The sequence below is a fragment of the Camelus bactrianus genome, chromosome 1 (assembly GCF_048773025.1).
Source record: "Camelus bactrianus isolate YW-2024 breed Bactrian camel chromosome 1, ASM4877302v1, whole genome shotgun sequence".
NCBI classification, from domain to species: domain Eukaryota; kingdom Metazoa; phylum Chordata; class Mammalia; order Artiodactyla; family Camelidae; genus Camelus; species Camelus bactrianus.
The window spans coordinates 104,224,589-104,241,319 of record NC_133539.1 but is presented as its reverse complement, the minus strand read 5'-3'; the positions used below and the strand labels follow the sequence as shown (position 1 = coordinate 104,241,319).

At 49.3% G+C, this 16,731-nt stretch overlaps 1 protein-coding gene across 10 annotated transcripts in view; it reads left to right on the top strand.

The window, feature by feature from the left end:
* The window catches only part of PXYLP1 (2-phosphoxylose phosphatase 1), a 68,986-nt gene that overhangs the window by 32,760 nt on the left and 19,495 nt on the right, over positions 1-16,731 (top strand). For 7 of the 10 annotated variants that reach the window (XM_045514717.2, XM_074370491.1, XM_074370478.1 and 4 more), the window contains one exon: positions 2,016-2,147. The exons of 2 other annotated variants lie outside the window; for them this stretch is intronic. In XM_045514717.2, coding sequence (XP_045370673.1) covers positions 2,069-2,147 — 79 coding nt within the window. In that variant the 5' untranslated portion in view covers positions 2,016-2,068. Of the gene's footprint in view, positions 1-2,015; positions 2,148-3,968; positions 4,114-16,731 lie in introns of those variants that run through there. One more of the 10 variants, XM_045514718.2, reaches the window with a different exon arrangement.

Below are 16,731 nucleotides of genomic sequence, written 5' to 3'. Positions count from 1 at the left end.
TGAAGAAAACCCCATCTTTATTGTTGGGGGTCCAGGGACCCCCAGAAGGAGACATTTGTTCTGAACCGTCTGTGAGCCACCCTCCACCCACACACTCCACTCACCTTCCTCAAATTAGAGATCAAATTATAAGAGGGTCATTGTAAAGTAAAATAAATTCAATCAGGAAGGACTGAGATAATGAAGGTTCTGAAATCCATGAGCTCCGTGAGCTCCATGAGCCAGAAGCCGCCAGCCCTCCTCAGGCATCCAAGAAGCTGGCACGTGCCAGGAGTTAACTTGTTCTGTGCAGACCCACAGGTGACAACTCGAATCAGTGTGCAGACGTGTAGGGGCAACATGATAATGCATAAGAAAGCTTCAGAGGCACGGATCTCATTTTGTACCTCGTCACCACCACTTAATAACCTTGTGCCTTCAGTTTTCTGCTTACATATTAGAAATTAGAAATTACCAAGCCTATCCTGACGGGATGTCAAGGGCCCCACATGGCAGCTGGCTCACACTATGCTCAGTGGATGGAAACCTAAGGAAATGGGTGGTTTTGAGTGGTTTGAGTTCCTAGTGTGTTGTTTTAGCCTGAGAGCTTTCACGGCTGGTGAGTCCCCTCCAGGCCAGAGAGAGAAGCGTCCCCAGGAAGACTTGCAGACCATCCTAGAGCATGAGGCACTGACCCCTGGGTAGGAGTGGTGACTCAAGGGACAGAAGCAGTGCTTATGTGAAGGTGTAAATTGGGATTCGTTTGTTAACAGAGTTGCCGGGTGCTGGACTGCAGGCTCAGTGGTGAGGTGCAAGTGTCTTTTTGTCAGTCTTTCAGCCAATGTTCTCTTGTGGTAGAAAGTCTGACAGGTGCCTTAAATAAGTGGTTCTCCAACTCCTCTGTAGGGGCTCTGGGGTGAGGGTGGGGTCAGGGGGAGGACAGCTGGGAAGCAAGGGACTCCTGCTTTATTCCCTGCATATATGCTTTTAAGAAAACAGCTTTATTGAGATATAATTCGCATACCAAACAACTCACGCAAAGTGTGTAATTCAGTAGCTATTAGTACACTCAGAAGTGTGTAGCCCCCATCACATTAGCCGGTGAGCCCTTATCTGATTGTATCCACTGGGGCTCTGAATGAGTTTATATTTGAAGAAGAAAAAGAAACTGCCACTAGAATCAAGTTTGAAATACCTGTCATAAATCTTGCTATAGTTAAGTACCTTTTCGGAAGAGGCTGTGATTTTCAAGTTTTATTTCAAACCCCAATGAGAACTGGGAAATAAACTTGGTAGCTAAGACTGAGGGAGTAAAACCCCAGGGCAACCTTTCATTTTTTTCACAGAAGGGGCAGTTAGAACGTCATTCAGCATTAAAAAAAAAAAAATCCTTTTGCACAGTTCTGATGTGGTCAGAGGAAATCAGAATGGTGAGTGGGGCTGTGGGGAGACCCACGGATGCAGCTGAAATAGGCTCAGTGGTCCAGGATCGGGGAAGCCTCTAGTGAGCAGATGGGCTCCTTAGTGTCGGAACAGCTCCTCCGGCTCACCCTCGCCGTCCCTAAAGGCAGTAACGTGGGGCACGAGGCAGCGATTGACTTTCAGGGTCACAGTTGAAATGAAAGAAGAGCAGGATCCTCCTGGCAGGGTGTTCATCAGGAAAGGTTGAAGATTTAGAAGTTGGGGATCAGAACAGCATGAGCATTTGCTGGTCCCTGTAAGCCTCCGTTGTCTGGCACACCGAAAGTGCTCAGTAAACTTCCTTTACATTTTTCTTTGGAAAGTCCGCACTGGAAAATCTCCTTCCCTGTTAAGGTCAGATAAACGGAGCACGACCTGTTCCACTTACTAAGTTGAAGGTCACCTTCTCAGCTGGGCTTATCTGGGGGCAAGGCCCCAAGCAACAGCGCACGATTGTTCTCGGCCTGGGAGTCACGCTTCCCTGCCAGAGGACAGGGCTAATTGGATTGTTTTCAGTTGACAAACTTGGTTTCCCACCTTGGAACACACATTTATTGCCTCTCGTCTCTTCACAGGACGGGTTCCCAATTTGAGGTGAAACCATGAAGAGAAGATAGAACAGATAATAATGCTTTTCCGCAACCGCTTCTTGCTGCTGCTGGCCCTGGCTGCGCTGCTGGCCTTCGTGAGCCTCAGCCTGCAGTTCTGTGAGTCTGGTTGTGGGTCCTGGGAGGGGTGGGGGCCTCTCTCTGAAACAGAGGGCCCCGTGGGAAGCCTTTGTTCTCTAAATGAACAGTGAGGGTTCAAACGACCGAGTCTCTTTATCACTGGGGCGAATGGTAGGTGGACGTGGGTAGGAGTCTGGGTGTGCGTCTTTGCTTGCGAGAAACAGGAGCAATCACGGGGCCTCGGACTCGTTCCTGACGTCCCCCTGGGTTCCTGACCTGCCTGGTGATTCCTGGATCCTTAGTTCAGGTTCCCAAGGCGAAGACAGTGAGTGGTCAGCTTGTCTCCTCCTGCCAGGCCACATGGCCGAGGCGCCCGGCCTGCAGGTTGGTTCTTTGAGGGGTGGGTGTCCGTTCTGTCGGGTAAGCAGTGGGGCTGGAGTTGTTGGTGAGTGTGGGGGATTAGGTCCCAGTAGGAAACTCAGCCCCCTGGGCAGCGGGGATGGTGCAATGGGAAACCCTGTGCGGCGAGGCAGGAACAGGTCCCCGGCCTCACCACCAGCACTCTGCCCTTCTTTGGGAGCTTGTGCTCAGGCTGGGCCCCAAATCTAGGTGCCCTGCTGCTCTCCAAGGGTGGTCATCTCAAACACAGATCTAGCCTGATACCTGCTTGGTTGTAACCCTTTAGTGGTGGGTCTCTGGGAGACCCCTTCCCTTCTTGGGGCAGATTCCTGTGGCCAGATCCTGCCTGCCCCTCTGTGTGGGCTGCTCTCTTCCTCACCTCCCTTCCATCCTCTCCTCTGCATGGTTCCCTCAGCCGTTTCTCCTCCAGGAACCTTCCATGACTCCCTAACTGGGCCTGGGCTTCTTTGTTGTATGTCCCTGAGCCTGTTCCCGTGTTTACACTCTCTGCATGGTACCATCATTTTCAGTTTTTGTGTCTTTTCCTTCTATAAGACTGTCTGCTTTTTGAGAGCAGGTACCATGTCTGTGTCCCTCTTTCCTGCAGGAACCATCACTGCTGACCCCACAGTAGGTGTCTCGTGAATACTTGTTAAGTGAATGAATGAATCCACACCTGCTCTGGAAAGCAGGCTGACCCTAATTCCCTAAACTTCTGGTACTGGGTCCTTGAAGCTGAGAAAAGAACTGTGCGATGCTGGCAATTGTGTTTTTGTTACCACCTACCTACCTTCCAATCTCCACCTCACCCCCGTGGATGGGAGACAAGAGCTGGGCGTCCATCACCTCCTCGGACAGTTCCGTGAGGAGGTGGCGTTGCTGTTGCAGTTTGAGTGATGGGAGGAATGTCAGGTGGCTGAGAGAGTGGGACATTCTGAGGATGCAAGGGGCATAAGAATGACTTGGCATTTGGAATAAGTGATTTGAATGAAGGGAGGAGGCTTTGAGCAAATTTCCTTGCTTCACCTCTGATTTGTGACATGCTTCATGCACACATCTGGTGCATATGACAGACGCTTCTCATAGTAAAGAGAATTAAAAATAACCCACTTTATCCTTCCAGCATGGGAAAAGAGGTCAAGAGAAGGTGGGCAGAAGTTTAAAGGTACTCCAGCTGGTTAAGGAACTGTAAAAAAAAAAAAAAGAAAAAAAGAATCCATTCCAAAAAGTGTATTAGGGCTGTCGGCCATTTAGCTGTTTATCACTTTTCATTAAAAATTTTTCATCCTTTGGTCAGAGAGGTAGGATGTTACAACCAACCTCGATTCTTGTTCTGAGACGCGACTGTGGGTTACTTGGGTTTGCTGCGTTTCTCTTGTATGAGGTGGTTTCCATGTCACTGAATTGGCCTGTTTGTTTTGCTTATATAACTCTTCTGAAAGTACCTTCTGTTTTAAGAGAGCCAATTTTCAGCCACACTTTTTTTTAGGGAAAATTTTGCAGGGTAAATTAGCCTGCCTGAGTCTGAGGTCTTCATTCTTGGATACGTGTTGGAGTTCAGGAAAATATTAAGATATGGACGTCCTTTCCGCTCTTCTGCTTCTAGGTAAACTGTAACTTTGGAATTTAACAGTTTCTGTGAAAATTGAGTTTCATTGTTTTATTTATTTAATCACGTTATTGGTTGCTAATTAGTATGGTGTAAGAAACCGCACTTACACCATACCGCATAATCCAAAGGCGTATGCTTAAGTAATACTTACATTTTCATCCTTACCCTAAAACATATAGACTTTTGCTTTACCATTTCTTTTGGCTAATTTGTGAATACCAGATTAGCATGTACAACTGTTTTAGGAAAGAGTTGAGGCAATCGAATGTAACTTGGTTTTCTCGGACTTTAAGTGAACAGCGTAGTTGTGTTTGTTTTCTGGAATGACTGTACATTTTATTTTGTCTCATTGGTAGTTTTCTTTTTCTGATGTTTTGATTATGAGAAAGTTATGACCCAGGTTACAATGAAAAAAAAATCAGGTTGTTTAAATAAGGATTTCTTTTTCTCAGTACAGAAAGTGTGTATGTGAGCTCAGATGTGTTTGTTAAGCATTTATGTGTGTTGGGTATTTTTCTACACTGTCGGGGTGGAGGTAGTAGAGAAAGGAGACAAAAAAGATTAACATACAGGTCGAAGTTTCTCAAAATATGTTTATTTTAAATAGTATTAATGACTCCCTACACGCTACTAGGCTTTAATGAAAATCATTCATTTTGTATTTTCAAGTCCTGGATGTTTTTGAGTTTGGAAATAGGGAGATCCTGAAGTTCCCGATGCTCGAATCGAAGAAGAAAACAAGTCCGGCATAAATCTCATTAATTATTCTCATTAAAACGAGTACAAGTGGGAAGATAGCTTCTCAAATTGAGGGACTCCTTCAGGGCGGCCGGAGAGGACCATCGGGCTGTGGGGGCTCGTGGGGGCTGAGTTACGTTGCTGCTCTTGCTGCTCGTTTGTGACCGTCCATTTTCCTGCTTCAGCCCAGCCTTCCCTTCGTGCTGCTTTTGTGCACGTTTCGCCACGTTCCAACCGGCATTCCCCAGACGGCAGCGTGGCGGGAGCATGCAGACGCCGGAGCCACAGCCTTGGGTCTGAGTGCTGCTCTGCCACTTAGCAGCCGTGTGCCCTCGCCCAGTGGGACCTCCCAGGGCCTCTGTTTCTTCTTCTGTAAAAAAGGAGTTAATTGTTGCTTCTTTGAAACACTGGCATGAGAATGGAGATTTTGTGGGAAAACCCTTGGCTCGGGGAAGCACAGTTGGTGTAAACAGTACCGGTTCCTGTCACAATGCATCAGCATTATCAGGGTCCAGGGCTCTTGGTGTCCAGGAGGCTGCTTCAGCCACATGTTGAGAGAGCTTTTGAAACAGCGTATCATACATTTCTTTCTTTTTGAGCAAAGTTCTTTGGCCATGATAGGGGTCAGTCTATGGGGGGCACATGGCACTTGTGTCCGGGGGTCCGCTTCTTGGGCGGGGCCCTGATTAACCAGAGCAGGTTCTGAGGGAAATGTCAAGGTGGACTGGAAACTCAGCTCCCCAGGTAGCAGAGGAAAGGGTTAACCTGCAGACGTGAAGGCCAGGGTTGTCTTCAGTATCGGGAGAGCATCCATCTGTAAGACGAGTCGGACCAGCTCCGTGTGGGCTGGTGACCACGGAGACACATTTCAGGGAAGCATAAGGTGGAGCTTCCAGAAATTCAGCATCACACAGAGGTGGAACGGGTGGTGAGCACACCCTGGCGCTCTACAAACAGTAGCGTGGTAGGCATGTCATTGGGCCTGATCCCATTTAAAGCCTCTTCTGACTCTGAGGTTTGAGGAATTTTATCCTTCCTTGTTGATCCAGTGCCATGAGTTTGCGCAGCTTTGTCTTCAGCAAACGTCCCTGAGTTCCCACTGTGTGCTAGTCCCTGGGCTGGGAGTTTCATCTCCCAAGAGCCACAGGCGTTCTCTGTCTAGCGGGAGAGAATCACCAGCAGGTCCTTAGAACACAGTGCACGATGTACTAGGACGGGAAAGAGGCAGCGGCACGAGGAGGTGGGAAAGAGCGTGGACTCTGGGGCCAGGCTACCCGGATCGAATCCCTGTCCTGCCACTTACCAGCTGTGTGCCCCAGGCACGTTATCTGCCCTCTCTGGGCCTCGGCTTCCTCATCTGTAAAATGGGGATAATGAGAGTTCCTGTGTCAGAGGGTTGGTAAAGGATATTTGTAGCATACCTAGAACAGTTCCTAGCGCATAGTGATCACTATGTGCATGTTTGTTAAAGAAAATGAATCAGAGATGACTTCTGGCAGGGTGATAGGGGAGGGTCAAGGACAAGAAAAGCTAAGCCAGCCTGGGATGTCAGGAAAGACTCCCAGAGTGAGTGACACCCACGCTTCAGCCCCAAAGGGTGAGTTGGAGTTGTTCAAAGAGGAAGCTGGGAAGGGCATTCCTGGAAGATGGAAGTGGGTGTGCAAAGATGGAGCGAGAGGGAGCAGGGCCAGGTTAGTCACCTGTGTGTAGCTGTGCAGGTGGATGAAGGCCTGGGCCACCTCTGTCACCGTGTGATATCCTGAGGGTACAGGGAGCCACTGGAGCAAGAAAGGCAACACATGATTGGATTTGTATCTGGGAAAGACCACAGTATGGTGCAGTGTTTGCCAGTCTGGGCAGATGAAGTGTGGTCTCCTGAGCATCTGGGTCAGAGTAGCCCTGGGAATTTGTTAAGATGCATGTTCCAGAAACAAAAAAAAAAGCACATTTTGTGCCCCTCCCCACAGAATCAGGGGCTCCCTGGGGGATTCAGATATACACAGAATTTGGGTGCTGTCTGTTCAGAGGCTGGTGGAAGGGTGATGCTAGGAGGGCCATTCTCCTCCTTCAGTTCAAGGCCGAGGGAGGCTTCGATGCCAGTGTTGGTCCTGAAGGGAAGAAGCAAAGCTGAGAGCATCAGGTGGTGCTGCGGTGGGACCAGGATGAAGTTGGGGAGCTCCACCATGACATGGAGGGTCTGGGTAGTTCTGTAGGTGCTGTCTTCATTCATCCGTTCATGCATTCACTCACACAGACGTCTCCTGTCGTCTGGGGTAAGTATGCCAAAGGTGGAAGGAAATGCCCAGAACATAGACTGGGAGGGGCTGATGGCTCCCTGCGCCTGGACAAGGAGGCCCAGGGAAAGTGCTGTGAGCAAGAGGAGGGGCAGGACAAGCCTGGAGCTGGATGAGCTGGGGGCAGAGAAGGGGGAGGGGATCTAGGGGAGTCAGCGAGGTGCACAGGGGACACTGGAGGTACCCAAGAGCACAGTGGGTGCAGTGTCCTGCTGGAGGGTGGATTTCAGGGGCTGAGCCTAAGAGAGACCCATCAGACCCCCTGTTCAGGGACTTTGTTCAGCGTCCCCTGGTCTCCCAGGAGCATGCAGAGGCCTCTCCAGACCCGCAGCCTGTGGGCTTGTTTTGTTTGGCCAGCCAGTGTTTTCACATTTTAAAATTTATTTACCAGTGTTTTCAAACTTGGCAATTTCACATAAACTTCCAGCCCCTCTTTTAATAACCAGACTGTCCACAAGCCGAGGCCCAGAGTCCCTCACAGGGACACTTGGCTGGAGCTGACAGCTGGGGGGTCTGCCCCCTTTAGGGGCGGCGCGAGTCCCTCTTTATCCACGGCCCACTTGCCAAGCCCTATCAGCTGTGGAGTCTGTGCCCTGTGTGCAGGTGGAGGGATAAGAGGGCAGGGAAAGGTGAAGTCTGGGCAGATGAAGGAGGAGAGGCCATGAAGGAAACAAAGCCAAGGCAGAGATGGGCCCCAGAGCAGAGGGAGGCAGGTGATCCCTTCAGGTTCTCAGGTGGGCAGCTGAGGAGCCCAGCCTAGCCAACTATGTGTGTGCGTGTATGTGGTGTGTGTGAGAATGTAGTGTGCATGTGTGTGTAGCGTGTGTATATATGTGGTCTATGTGGTGTGTGTGAATGTAGTGTGTGTGGTGTGTGTGTGGGGGGGGACATGCATCTAGTAGTTTCCTTGGCACCTTTCTTCCCTGCAGAGCCATCATTTTCCTGTATCCTCCAGCCCCCATGCCCTGTCCCTCACACTGCTGTGTTTGGGTCTGTTGTCTGCTAGGAAAGAGAATAACCAGGCTTGGTGTTACCGAACTCAGGTTCTGCTACTCAGGTTTGGCTGCTCACTGCTCAAAAGCCAATAATTGAGAGACAGTTTTCGTAGACAGGAAAGGTGCTTTAATCAAACAGAAAAGCCAGCAATCTGGGGAGAAGGTGGACTCACGTCCTGAGACCAGTTCTGAAGATTCTGCTCAGCCATGACAGTTTTTTTTCTTTTTTAAAAAAAAACTATGTATTTTTATAGTGCAAATAGAAAATCAGTTTTTAAAAATTTACATATATGTGCTGTTCATTGTTTCTAAGAACAGTTTAGAGCATTAGCTTTTTTAACTTACGTAATTATCAAAGGAATAAAGCCAACTACAAAATAAGAATCAACAGAATGTAGTAATCCAATCATAAAGGACAATCAGATGTGCTTACACATACTCAAGAAATCAGTCATCTAAGTTATAAATAATAAGTAGTTTGTGTCTTTTTTTTTTTTTTAGATTCCACATATAAGTGATATCATATGGCATCTTTCCTTCTCATTCACTTAGAATGACAATCTCGCAGGTCCATCCATGTTGTTGCAGATGGCTTTATTTTATTCTTTTTTATGGCTGATCAGTATTCCATTGTGTGTGTCTGTGTGTGTGTGTGTGTGTGTGTGTGTGTGTGTGTGTGTGACATCTTCTTTATCTAGTCATCTGTTAAGCCATGACAGCTTTTAAAGGGAAAAAATGTGGAAGATTCTGAGTGAATCATCAAGGCGAGAGGTTGGGTCGGCATCGTTCTCCATCGCATGCAGGCTGGCTCTCTTCAGATGTTACCTTTCCTGCGTGACCTGCCCGCAGGATTGCTAAGGGGTTGCTGGGGATAGAGAGCTAGTCATTCTTTTTTTTTTTTTTTTTTTTAACATTTTTTTATTGATTTATAATCATTTTACAATGTTGTGTCAAATTCCAGTGTACAGCACAATTCCTCAGCCATACATGAACATGTGTATATTCATTGTCACATCCTTTTCTCTGTGAGCTACCATAAGATCCTGCACATATCTCCCTGTGCCATACAGTATAATCTTGTCTATCCATTCTACAATTTTGAAATCCCAGTCTGTCTCTTCCCACCCCCCGCCCCTTTGGCAACCACAAGTTTATATTCTATGTCTGTGAGTCTATTTCTGTTTTGTATTTATGCTTCGTTTGTGTGTGTGGTTTTTTTTTTAGATTCCACATATGAGCGATCTCATATGGTATTTTTCTTTCTCTTTCTGGCTTACTTCACTTAGAATGACATTCTCCAGGAGCATCCATGTTGCTGCAGATGGCGTTATGTTGTCAGTTTTTATGGCTGAGTAGAGCTAGTCATTCTTTAACACTTAATTCTTCATTCTTCTCTTAATCTAGGAAAAGAATCAACATAGTGTGCATTCAGGAGAGCATAAGTCAGGAGTCAGGTTAAATTGCCTAAAGATCTCATTCCTGTTATTTAGATGTTTTTAAGGTTAGAGGGGAACAGAAATGGGCAGACAGGAAAGGGACAAAATGTATAACAGTGTGTAGATTAAAAGAAAGCTGCCCCCAGGTGGGAGAGCGCGGAGCGCTTGCAGGCTGCCCGGGCGCTGCGCTGCTTGCCTCGGTCCGCCAGGTCCTGGCTTTCAGGCTCAGCCCACTCTTCGAGGTCGGCTGTTGGCATTTGCAGCTCCAGCTCTTTGTGGGCACCCCTGTGAATTTTGCTGAGGCACAAATTCACATAATCGTAGCTGCAAGTGGACTCCTTGGCCCCTGAGTGGGCCTGGTCCTGTGTCCTGCCGTCCAGCCTGAGGGCTTTGTCATTCTCTCCTCTCTGTCTGGTGTATATTTTAGGGAGAAAAGCATGTGTCTCAGTGGTATGGGTGAATCTGGGGATTCATGAAGATATTAATATGTTTTGATGGCAAAGGTTCGGGGATGCAAGAATGCCAAGGCTCTAATGTATTGTCTGTTTTTTCAAAAAACACAATAAAGTTCGTCCTGGGTTTTTATTTTGGTGAGTTGAAGTCCAAAAGAACAAGAAATTAAAAATGAGGGTTTGCATGTTTCAACTAAGGGTTCTGTTATAATATCACCATCTCATCATTATCACCCAAATGTTTCACTTTGTATTTTTTATATTCATCTTGACTCTTTCCTTGGATGGAGATTTATTTTTTGTAATTTCTGAGAGTTTTAATTTTGCTTTTTCTTTGAATGTTTCACATCCAGCTACCACATAGAGTTAAATATCTGTGGGTGAAAAAAATTCTGGAGACAAGTGACCAGATCAAGTCTGACAAATCAGCTTTGATCACAAGGTCTTAATTTAAGCTCCTGTTGTAGTTGCATTGGAGGAGGTGAGACCATCTTGCACCAGGGACAAACTGCAAAGGGGACACATTTATGTCTGTGGGTCATTTCTCGTGTTCTTCCAAGGCGGAGACATTGTTTCTCTCTCTCTCTCTCTCCTTCTCTCTCTCTCTCTCTCTCTTTCTCTGCTCCTCCCTTTCTTCTTTCCTTCCTTGTTTCTGATCTTAGAGAATTTCTCCTAAGAATAAATGGGAAGATAGAGATGTATGATCAAAGATATTTATTGCACTGCTGCTTATAATAGGAAAAAGAGCTAGGTGACCAAGTGTCCAGCAGTAAATAATCCTGCCTCCACTACACCATGTTTACATAGACCTGTCTGTATTGACTTGGAAGATGTCTGTAATATATTTACTAAAAGGACAAGTGGTATTTTATATGGGTATGGGTGTGTGTGTGTGTGTGTGTGTGTGTGTGTGTGTGTGTGTGTGTGTAGTCAGCAGTATTGATAAGAAGGGGTCTCTCCCATTTTAGAGGAGAGGAAGCAATCAGAGTTAGTTAGTAAAACTAGAAAGTGTTAGTAAAATGAGTTGGTGAATTCAGGAGAGGATGTGCCAATCTCCAAGACTGTATGAGGAGAGAGACAGAAGAGGGGAGGGAGGTGCGAGATGTTTACGCTGGAGTCACCACAGAATGGAGGGGAGCCCAGGACGCAGTGGGAGTCTGCCCAGGCGGAGTTTGCACCGATCAGCTTGGGCCCCTCTCCTTGTTGTCTTGGCAACTGGGCTCCAAGCTGATGACATTAAAAAAAAACAAAACTTGAAGTGATGTGAGCGCTAATCAGAGGCAGAGCCCTGTGATCTTAGTAGCGCCCTACCTTGGTACGCCCTACCTTGTGGGAGGGGGAGGATTTTGAAACTGATCGGGAATGAGGTCTTGGGGGCAGAATCTGAGTTCTGAATAAGAAAGTGAGGTCAGCAATGCACACAGAACCACCTGGAACTGTCTCATCATCCTTTCTGCCAGCATGGCCCCAGCACGTGGTCCTCAGCGAGGCCCAGCAGAGCGAGGCCCAGCAGAGCCAGGCGCCTGGCAGGAGGGACAGGGAGTTGGCCATGATGCAGGGCCCTCTCTGATTTATCTTGTTTGGGCTCCAGTGTCACCTCTTGCCTGCCCTCCCTCCTCTCCTCTTTGTCCTGTGTCATCTGAGGGGCTGGACCTCACTGGCCAGGGGTCTGCCTCTTGGGGAACCTGGAACCCAGCTCTGCCTCTCCCCAGCCCCGGGTATCTGCCAGAGGGTGGGACGGACAGCTGGCCTTCACAGTGTCCAGACACCTGCGGGCACAGCGCCTCCTGTACCCGCATGGTGTCTCACAGAGGTGGCCTTCCCAAAGCTCTCCCACCCACCTGGCCGGCTCTTGCCTTTGACCCTTTTCACAGAAGCGAATGACTGGCCCATCTTCCTGCGCAGTCGCGTTGGTGGCCTTGATGGGGTGCAGACATTTGAGACACAGGAAGCTTATTTGTTCCTCTTGGGAGGGGGGAGCAATGCCCCTCGGCCATAGGGACCCTGTCAGTGTTCCCACCAGAGCAGGGACAGAAAGACAGATGTCACCTCCGGCAGGACATCCAGCCACACACACACTGCAGTGCTCACTGTGGGTTTCTCTGGGCGCTAAGAATATGCGTGACTCACTTCTTTTTATACCTCAGTGTTGAATGGCTATTTTAGGATGAACACACATTTATATAAATTTGAAAGATCCCTTTTCATTTTATGAAAAGAAAATGCTCTTCTTGAAGGTGTTGAAATTGGAAACCTGTTTCCAGGTGCATTGGGTTCTTAGCCTGCATCCACAGACATCTACATTGTCTCCTGTGGTTTCAGGGGTCCTGTGAACCCCTAGAAATCAAATTTTAAAGCTTGTGGGTACAGTCCTTTTTCAGGAGTGAGGATCAGTATCTTTTGTCAGATTCTCAGAGGTGAGGCAGAAGGGACCCAGGCCCTGAGATGGTTAAGGATGACTGAGGTTCTTTCCATAGTTCTTTTGGGAGGCTGTCCCTTATGTCTCTCTGATTTCTAGTTTCTATCATGGTTTGGAATCCTTGGTGTTTGCAGCATCTAACCCAGGATACCAGGTTAGGATAAGTCCAGTTACCAGTAGCCCCAGAGGAGCATGAGATTTCCTGGCCCCTCCGGGAAGCCACACCTGGACTCAGGTTCAGGCCACAGTGGGACTCCTGCCCCTGTGCTCTGTCTGTCCTGTGGACTTAGGTCTCAGATGTCGGAGGGGTCAGGCAGGGAGGAGATAAGAGGTTGGGAATAGCCTAGGGCAGGAGCTGAATCTCTGGTTCCTGGCTCCCGGAATGGGACCAGACTTATCACTGGCACCAAAAGCATTTACTAGATTCTTGCCTGACAGTGGTTTGCCATGAAACAATGAGAACGAGGGATGCAGACCGATTAAGAATGAGGATAATGAGGAAGGTTGGTGTATTGTGGTGTTGTATTTGTGGGCTGGTAGATCAGAAGGTAGCTGTGGATTCAGCTGTCCGATCAGTCTTGTCTCTGTGAAACCAAGCCTCTCAGCCTGTCCAGATGCAGACTTGATTTTTCACATTAGGCCTGTCAACGCAATTTCTGCCCCTGCCTTCAAAAGCAAATGACTGAAAGCAAATAACCGAACTGTGGGCTCCGGTGGCATGGTTCTGGTTTCTATTTGAGCTTTACACACATTTTTATATTCAGTGCAGGCTAGAGGCAGAAAGGGCATTAAAGACACCTTAGTGGACGGAGGAACACCAAGCAGATTGTGGGAATTGCCTATCAGAGCAAACCATGATTCTTTGGCAGGCCAGTGAAGGAGAGAATCCAAGGGGAGGTTTGGACTGTTGGGAGGAAGATATTGGAGAAATCAGGAGATAGGACTTGGGGGTTAACTTATGAGAAGGCACCATCTTGGGTAAACTGGATTATTTAAGGGAGTCAGAAAAGCTACTAAAATTAAGGTGGTCAAGGTGGGCAGGGTGGCTGACTTCCCTTGTGCTCCTGTGAAAGGTGTGGCCACGGCGGGTCAGCATCCCTTCCAGATTCTTAGTTGAAGGTGGGACCTTTTAAAAGCCCATAAGGAATATGAATAATCACATTCAAGGGACAGACGTGGAACCAGCACTGCTGGATTTCTTACCACATTCCAGCCACTGGAAGGCCTTTCTCAGGTGATGCCTCGAGTCATCCTCACCACCACCCTGGCACAGCTGTCATTGTCTTCATTTCACAGGTGAAGGAAGCGAGGCACAGTGAGGCAGGAACATTGGCCCAGGGTCACCGATCTCAGAAGTAACAGAGCCAGGACTTGAGCCCAGGTCTTCATGACTCTGGCCCCCAGGCCCATGCCACCTCCCTGCATTCAGAACCATGGACAGTCGTGGCTGCAGAGGTGACTGAGGACAGTCTTGAGTGGCACTGGGAAAGAGGAGTCCCAAGGAAGATGTGACTACTGTCCGCTAGGGAGGTGACCAGCCCTGGGCTCTGACTAGGAAGGTGCAAAGCAGGTGGGGGAGGGGGCCACACCTCGGCCCCTCCAGGTTCTTTGCTGGCGCCCTTGGTGATAAGACTTGTGTGACAGCTGAGCCCAGAGCAGTGCAGGCAGAGCTGAGCCAGCACTCTAGCCCCATCGTTCTCACCTGTGCTGGGACACCTGCGGATCCCTGACACCTGGCTTCGGTCAGCCAGGGTGTCTGTGCAATCAGAGGAAGAGCTGACAACTAAACAACAGTAGGATAACTAAAAACTAGGGCAGGGATGGCAGGAGACAGGGGTTCAGAGGTCACCTGACTCTCTGCAAAATGGACTCTTCCACATGGGGAAGCTCTCTTTCCTGGAAAGGGTCTTTATTGGCACGGTTGGCTAGGGCCGGGTCCATCCCTGGGGCCGTCAGCATGGTAAGGACAGGGTCCTGGAGGAGCCACCCCACAGAAGGAAAGGAGGGGTGGTGCTCTGACCTACGGATGGGGTTGCCAGCGTTCCATCAGGATCACCTGTAAAGGGCTGCATACACGGGGTTCTTAAGGCCAGATCTGGTGGGGGAAGGCCAGGAAGCAGGCGGATTCTTGTCCTCTGTCCCAGGACAGAGCCCCGACATGGGGAGATAAGCTGGAGACTATGAGCATGGGTTTGGTCCCCCAGAGGAAGGGCACTGGCCTGTCTTCTGCTTGGGATCAGCAGAGTTCCTAATTGTCCCACAGGGCACTGGAGGAGCTGGGGAGGCCTGCCAGGAGAAGCAGCTTCCTGCAGCCCCAGACCCCAGATGTCACATCTGCTCACCAGTCCCCAAGTCCCCAAGTCTGCCCCTCAGTGCCCTTGAGATGAACAAGGCAAGCCCAGGACTGCTGATGTGGCAGGTCAGGCAGTAGCCAGGGGAGAGGCAGCCTCCATCCCGGGGTCTGCTCCTTCAGGCTCCTTTGCAGCCAGCCTCTCCCAGAGCATCAGCCCTGGTGGGGCCAAGGCCTCAAAGGTGTCTAGAGCCAGCCTGCCGCCTCTTGTCTGCGGTGTTTGCCGCACCGCCCAGCCCTCCCTCGTCCTGTCCTTTTCCCCGTGTAGCCAGCTTCATTTCAGCCTTTCAGTCCCAGCTTAGGCGTCTTCTCGAGGAAGCCTGCTTGGATGATCCCCACCACCGGCTGGTCAGGTAACTGCTCTCCCTGAGGGTTCAAGCAGGTATTCCACCAAAAGCATGGAGCACAGGGCTGCTCAGAGCAGGCCTTCAGTTCAACAAGCATGTGTGGAGGGCCTGCCCTGTGCCGGTTGGTGAGGGAGCATAAACATGAAAGAGACATGGTTCTGGCCCTCTGGATGTTTGGGGTGGCGGGTTGACAAACTGTGGACACCCTTGCTTACATGTACTGTAGTGTGAGCCAGGAGGGCAGCAAGAACCAGGTGGGCTCATAGAAGAGGGATGTCCAGACTACTTGAGGATTCAGGGTGGGCTTCCTGGAGGAGGTGACCCCTGGGGTCAGTTATGGAGTTGACCTGATCTGGGGTATGGAGGTTGGAATGTGGGTAGAGTCACAAGCAAGGGGAAGGAGACATCCTGAGAAACATCCTATGGGAGCAGGGACAGCTCTGAACAGTTCAGGACAATGAGAACCAGGTTAGGGGAGGGGATGCTGGTGAGATGTCTCACTCCATTGTTTCTGTGCATCAGAACTTGCCCCCGATTGCCTAGTATCTGGAGGACCCTTTGAAGGGCCCCACATGGACTGATGCTGTGTCTTGGTGACTTAGGAGGGTTTGAAACAATGCAAGGTCATCTCAACAGCCAGTGGGCGAAGCTGACAGACAGGCCCAGATGCCAGAGGAAACAGCAGATAAAATCTGTCTGGATGGAAGATCTCTTTACATGTAGCTTTCAACCGCTGCTTCCTTGAGTTGTAGGTGGTTCCTGTCTTAGTCCACTGGGCTGCTTAATAAACATACCATAAACTGGCAGCTCATAAACAACAGGAATTTATTTCTCACAGTTCCTGAGGCTGGGAAATCCAAGGCTGAAGCACCAGCAGGTTTGGCGTCTAGGGGGTGCTCACTTCCTAGAGGGCATCTTTTTGCTGTAACATCACATGGCAGAGAAGTGGGGGCAGGGGAGCTCTTTGGGGTCTCTTTTATAAGGGCACTAATCCCATTCTCAAAGGCCCCACCCTCTTGACCGACTCACTCCCAAAGGTCCCACCTCCAAATACCATCACACTGGCAGTTAGGATTTCAACATGTGAATTTGGGGGAAACATAAATATTCAGTGTATAGCAGTTCCCAGGTGGCAGCCCCCACAAGCCTTCCCCTGTGTGCTCTCAGATAAATCAGCAAACTGTAGGGACTCTGGGATGTCCAGGGACTCATGCCCCTCTGCCCCTGTGTCAGCCTATTATCATGTCACCTCTCCCTGGCCCAGACTCAAAGGGAGTGTGCCCACAGGCAAGGCCAAGGGGCCAGAACCTGGTACCACTTCTCAAAGGAGCAGAGTCAAGCACTGAGGAGCGCCACACAGCCTCCGGGAGTGCTGGGTCATTAACATACTGACTGAGGACATCATTCCCTTGCTGCGGCACAAATCTGCCCGCCAACCCACCAGAAATGACCTCTGGACACCTGAGCTGTGTGTCAGCAGTTCTGGACCCTTCCAGGAAGGAGATGGCTCTAGGACTAACCAAAGAGCTAATCTGAGTTGGTGAAGGGCCAACTCTGTAGCTCTGTGATTGTTTTATCACA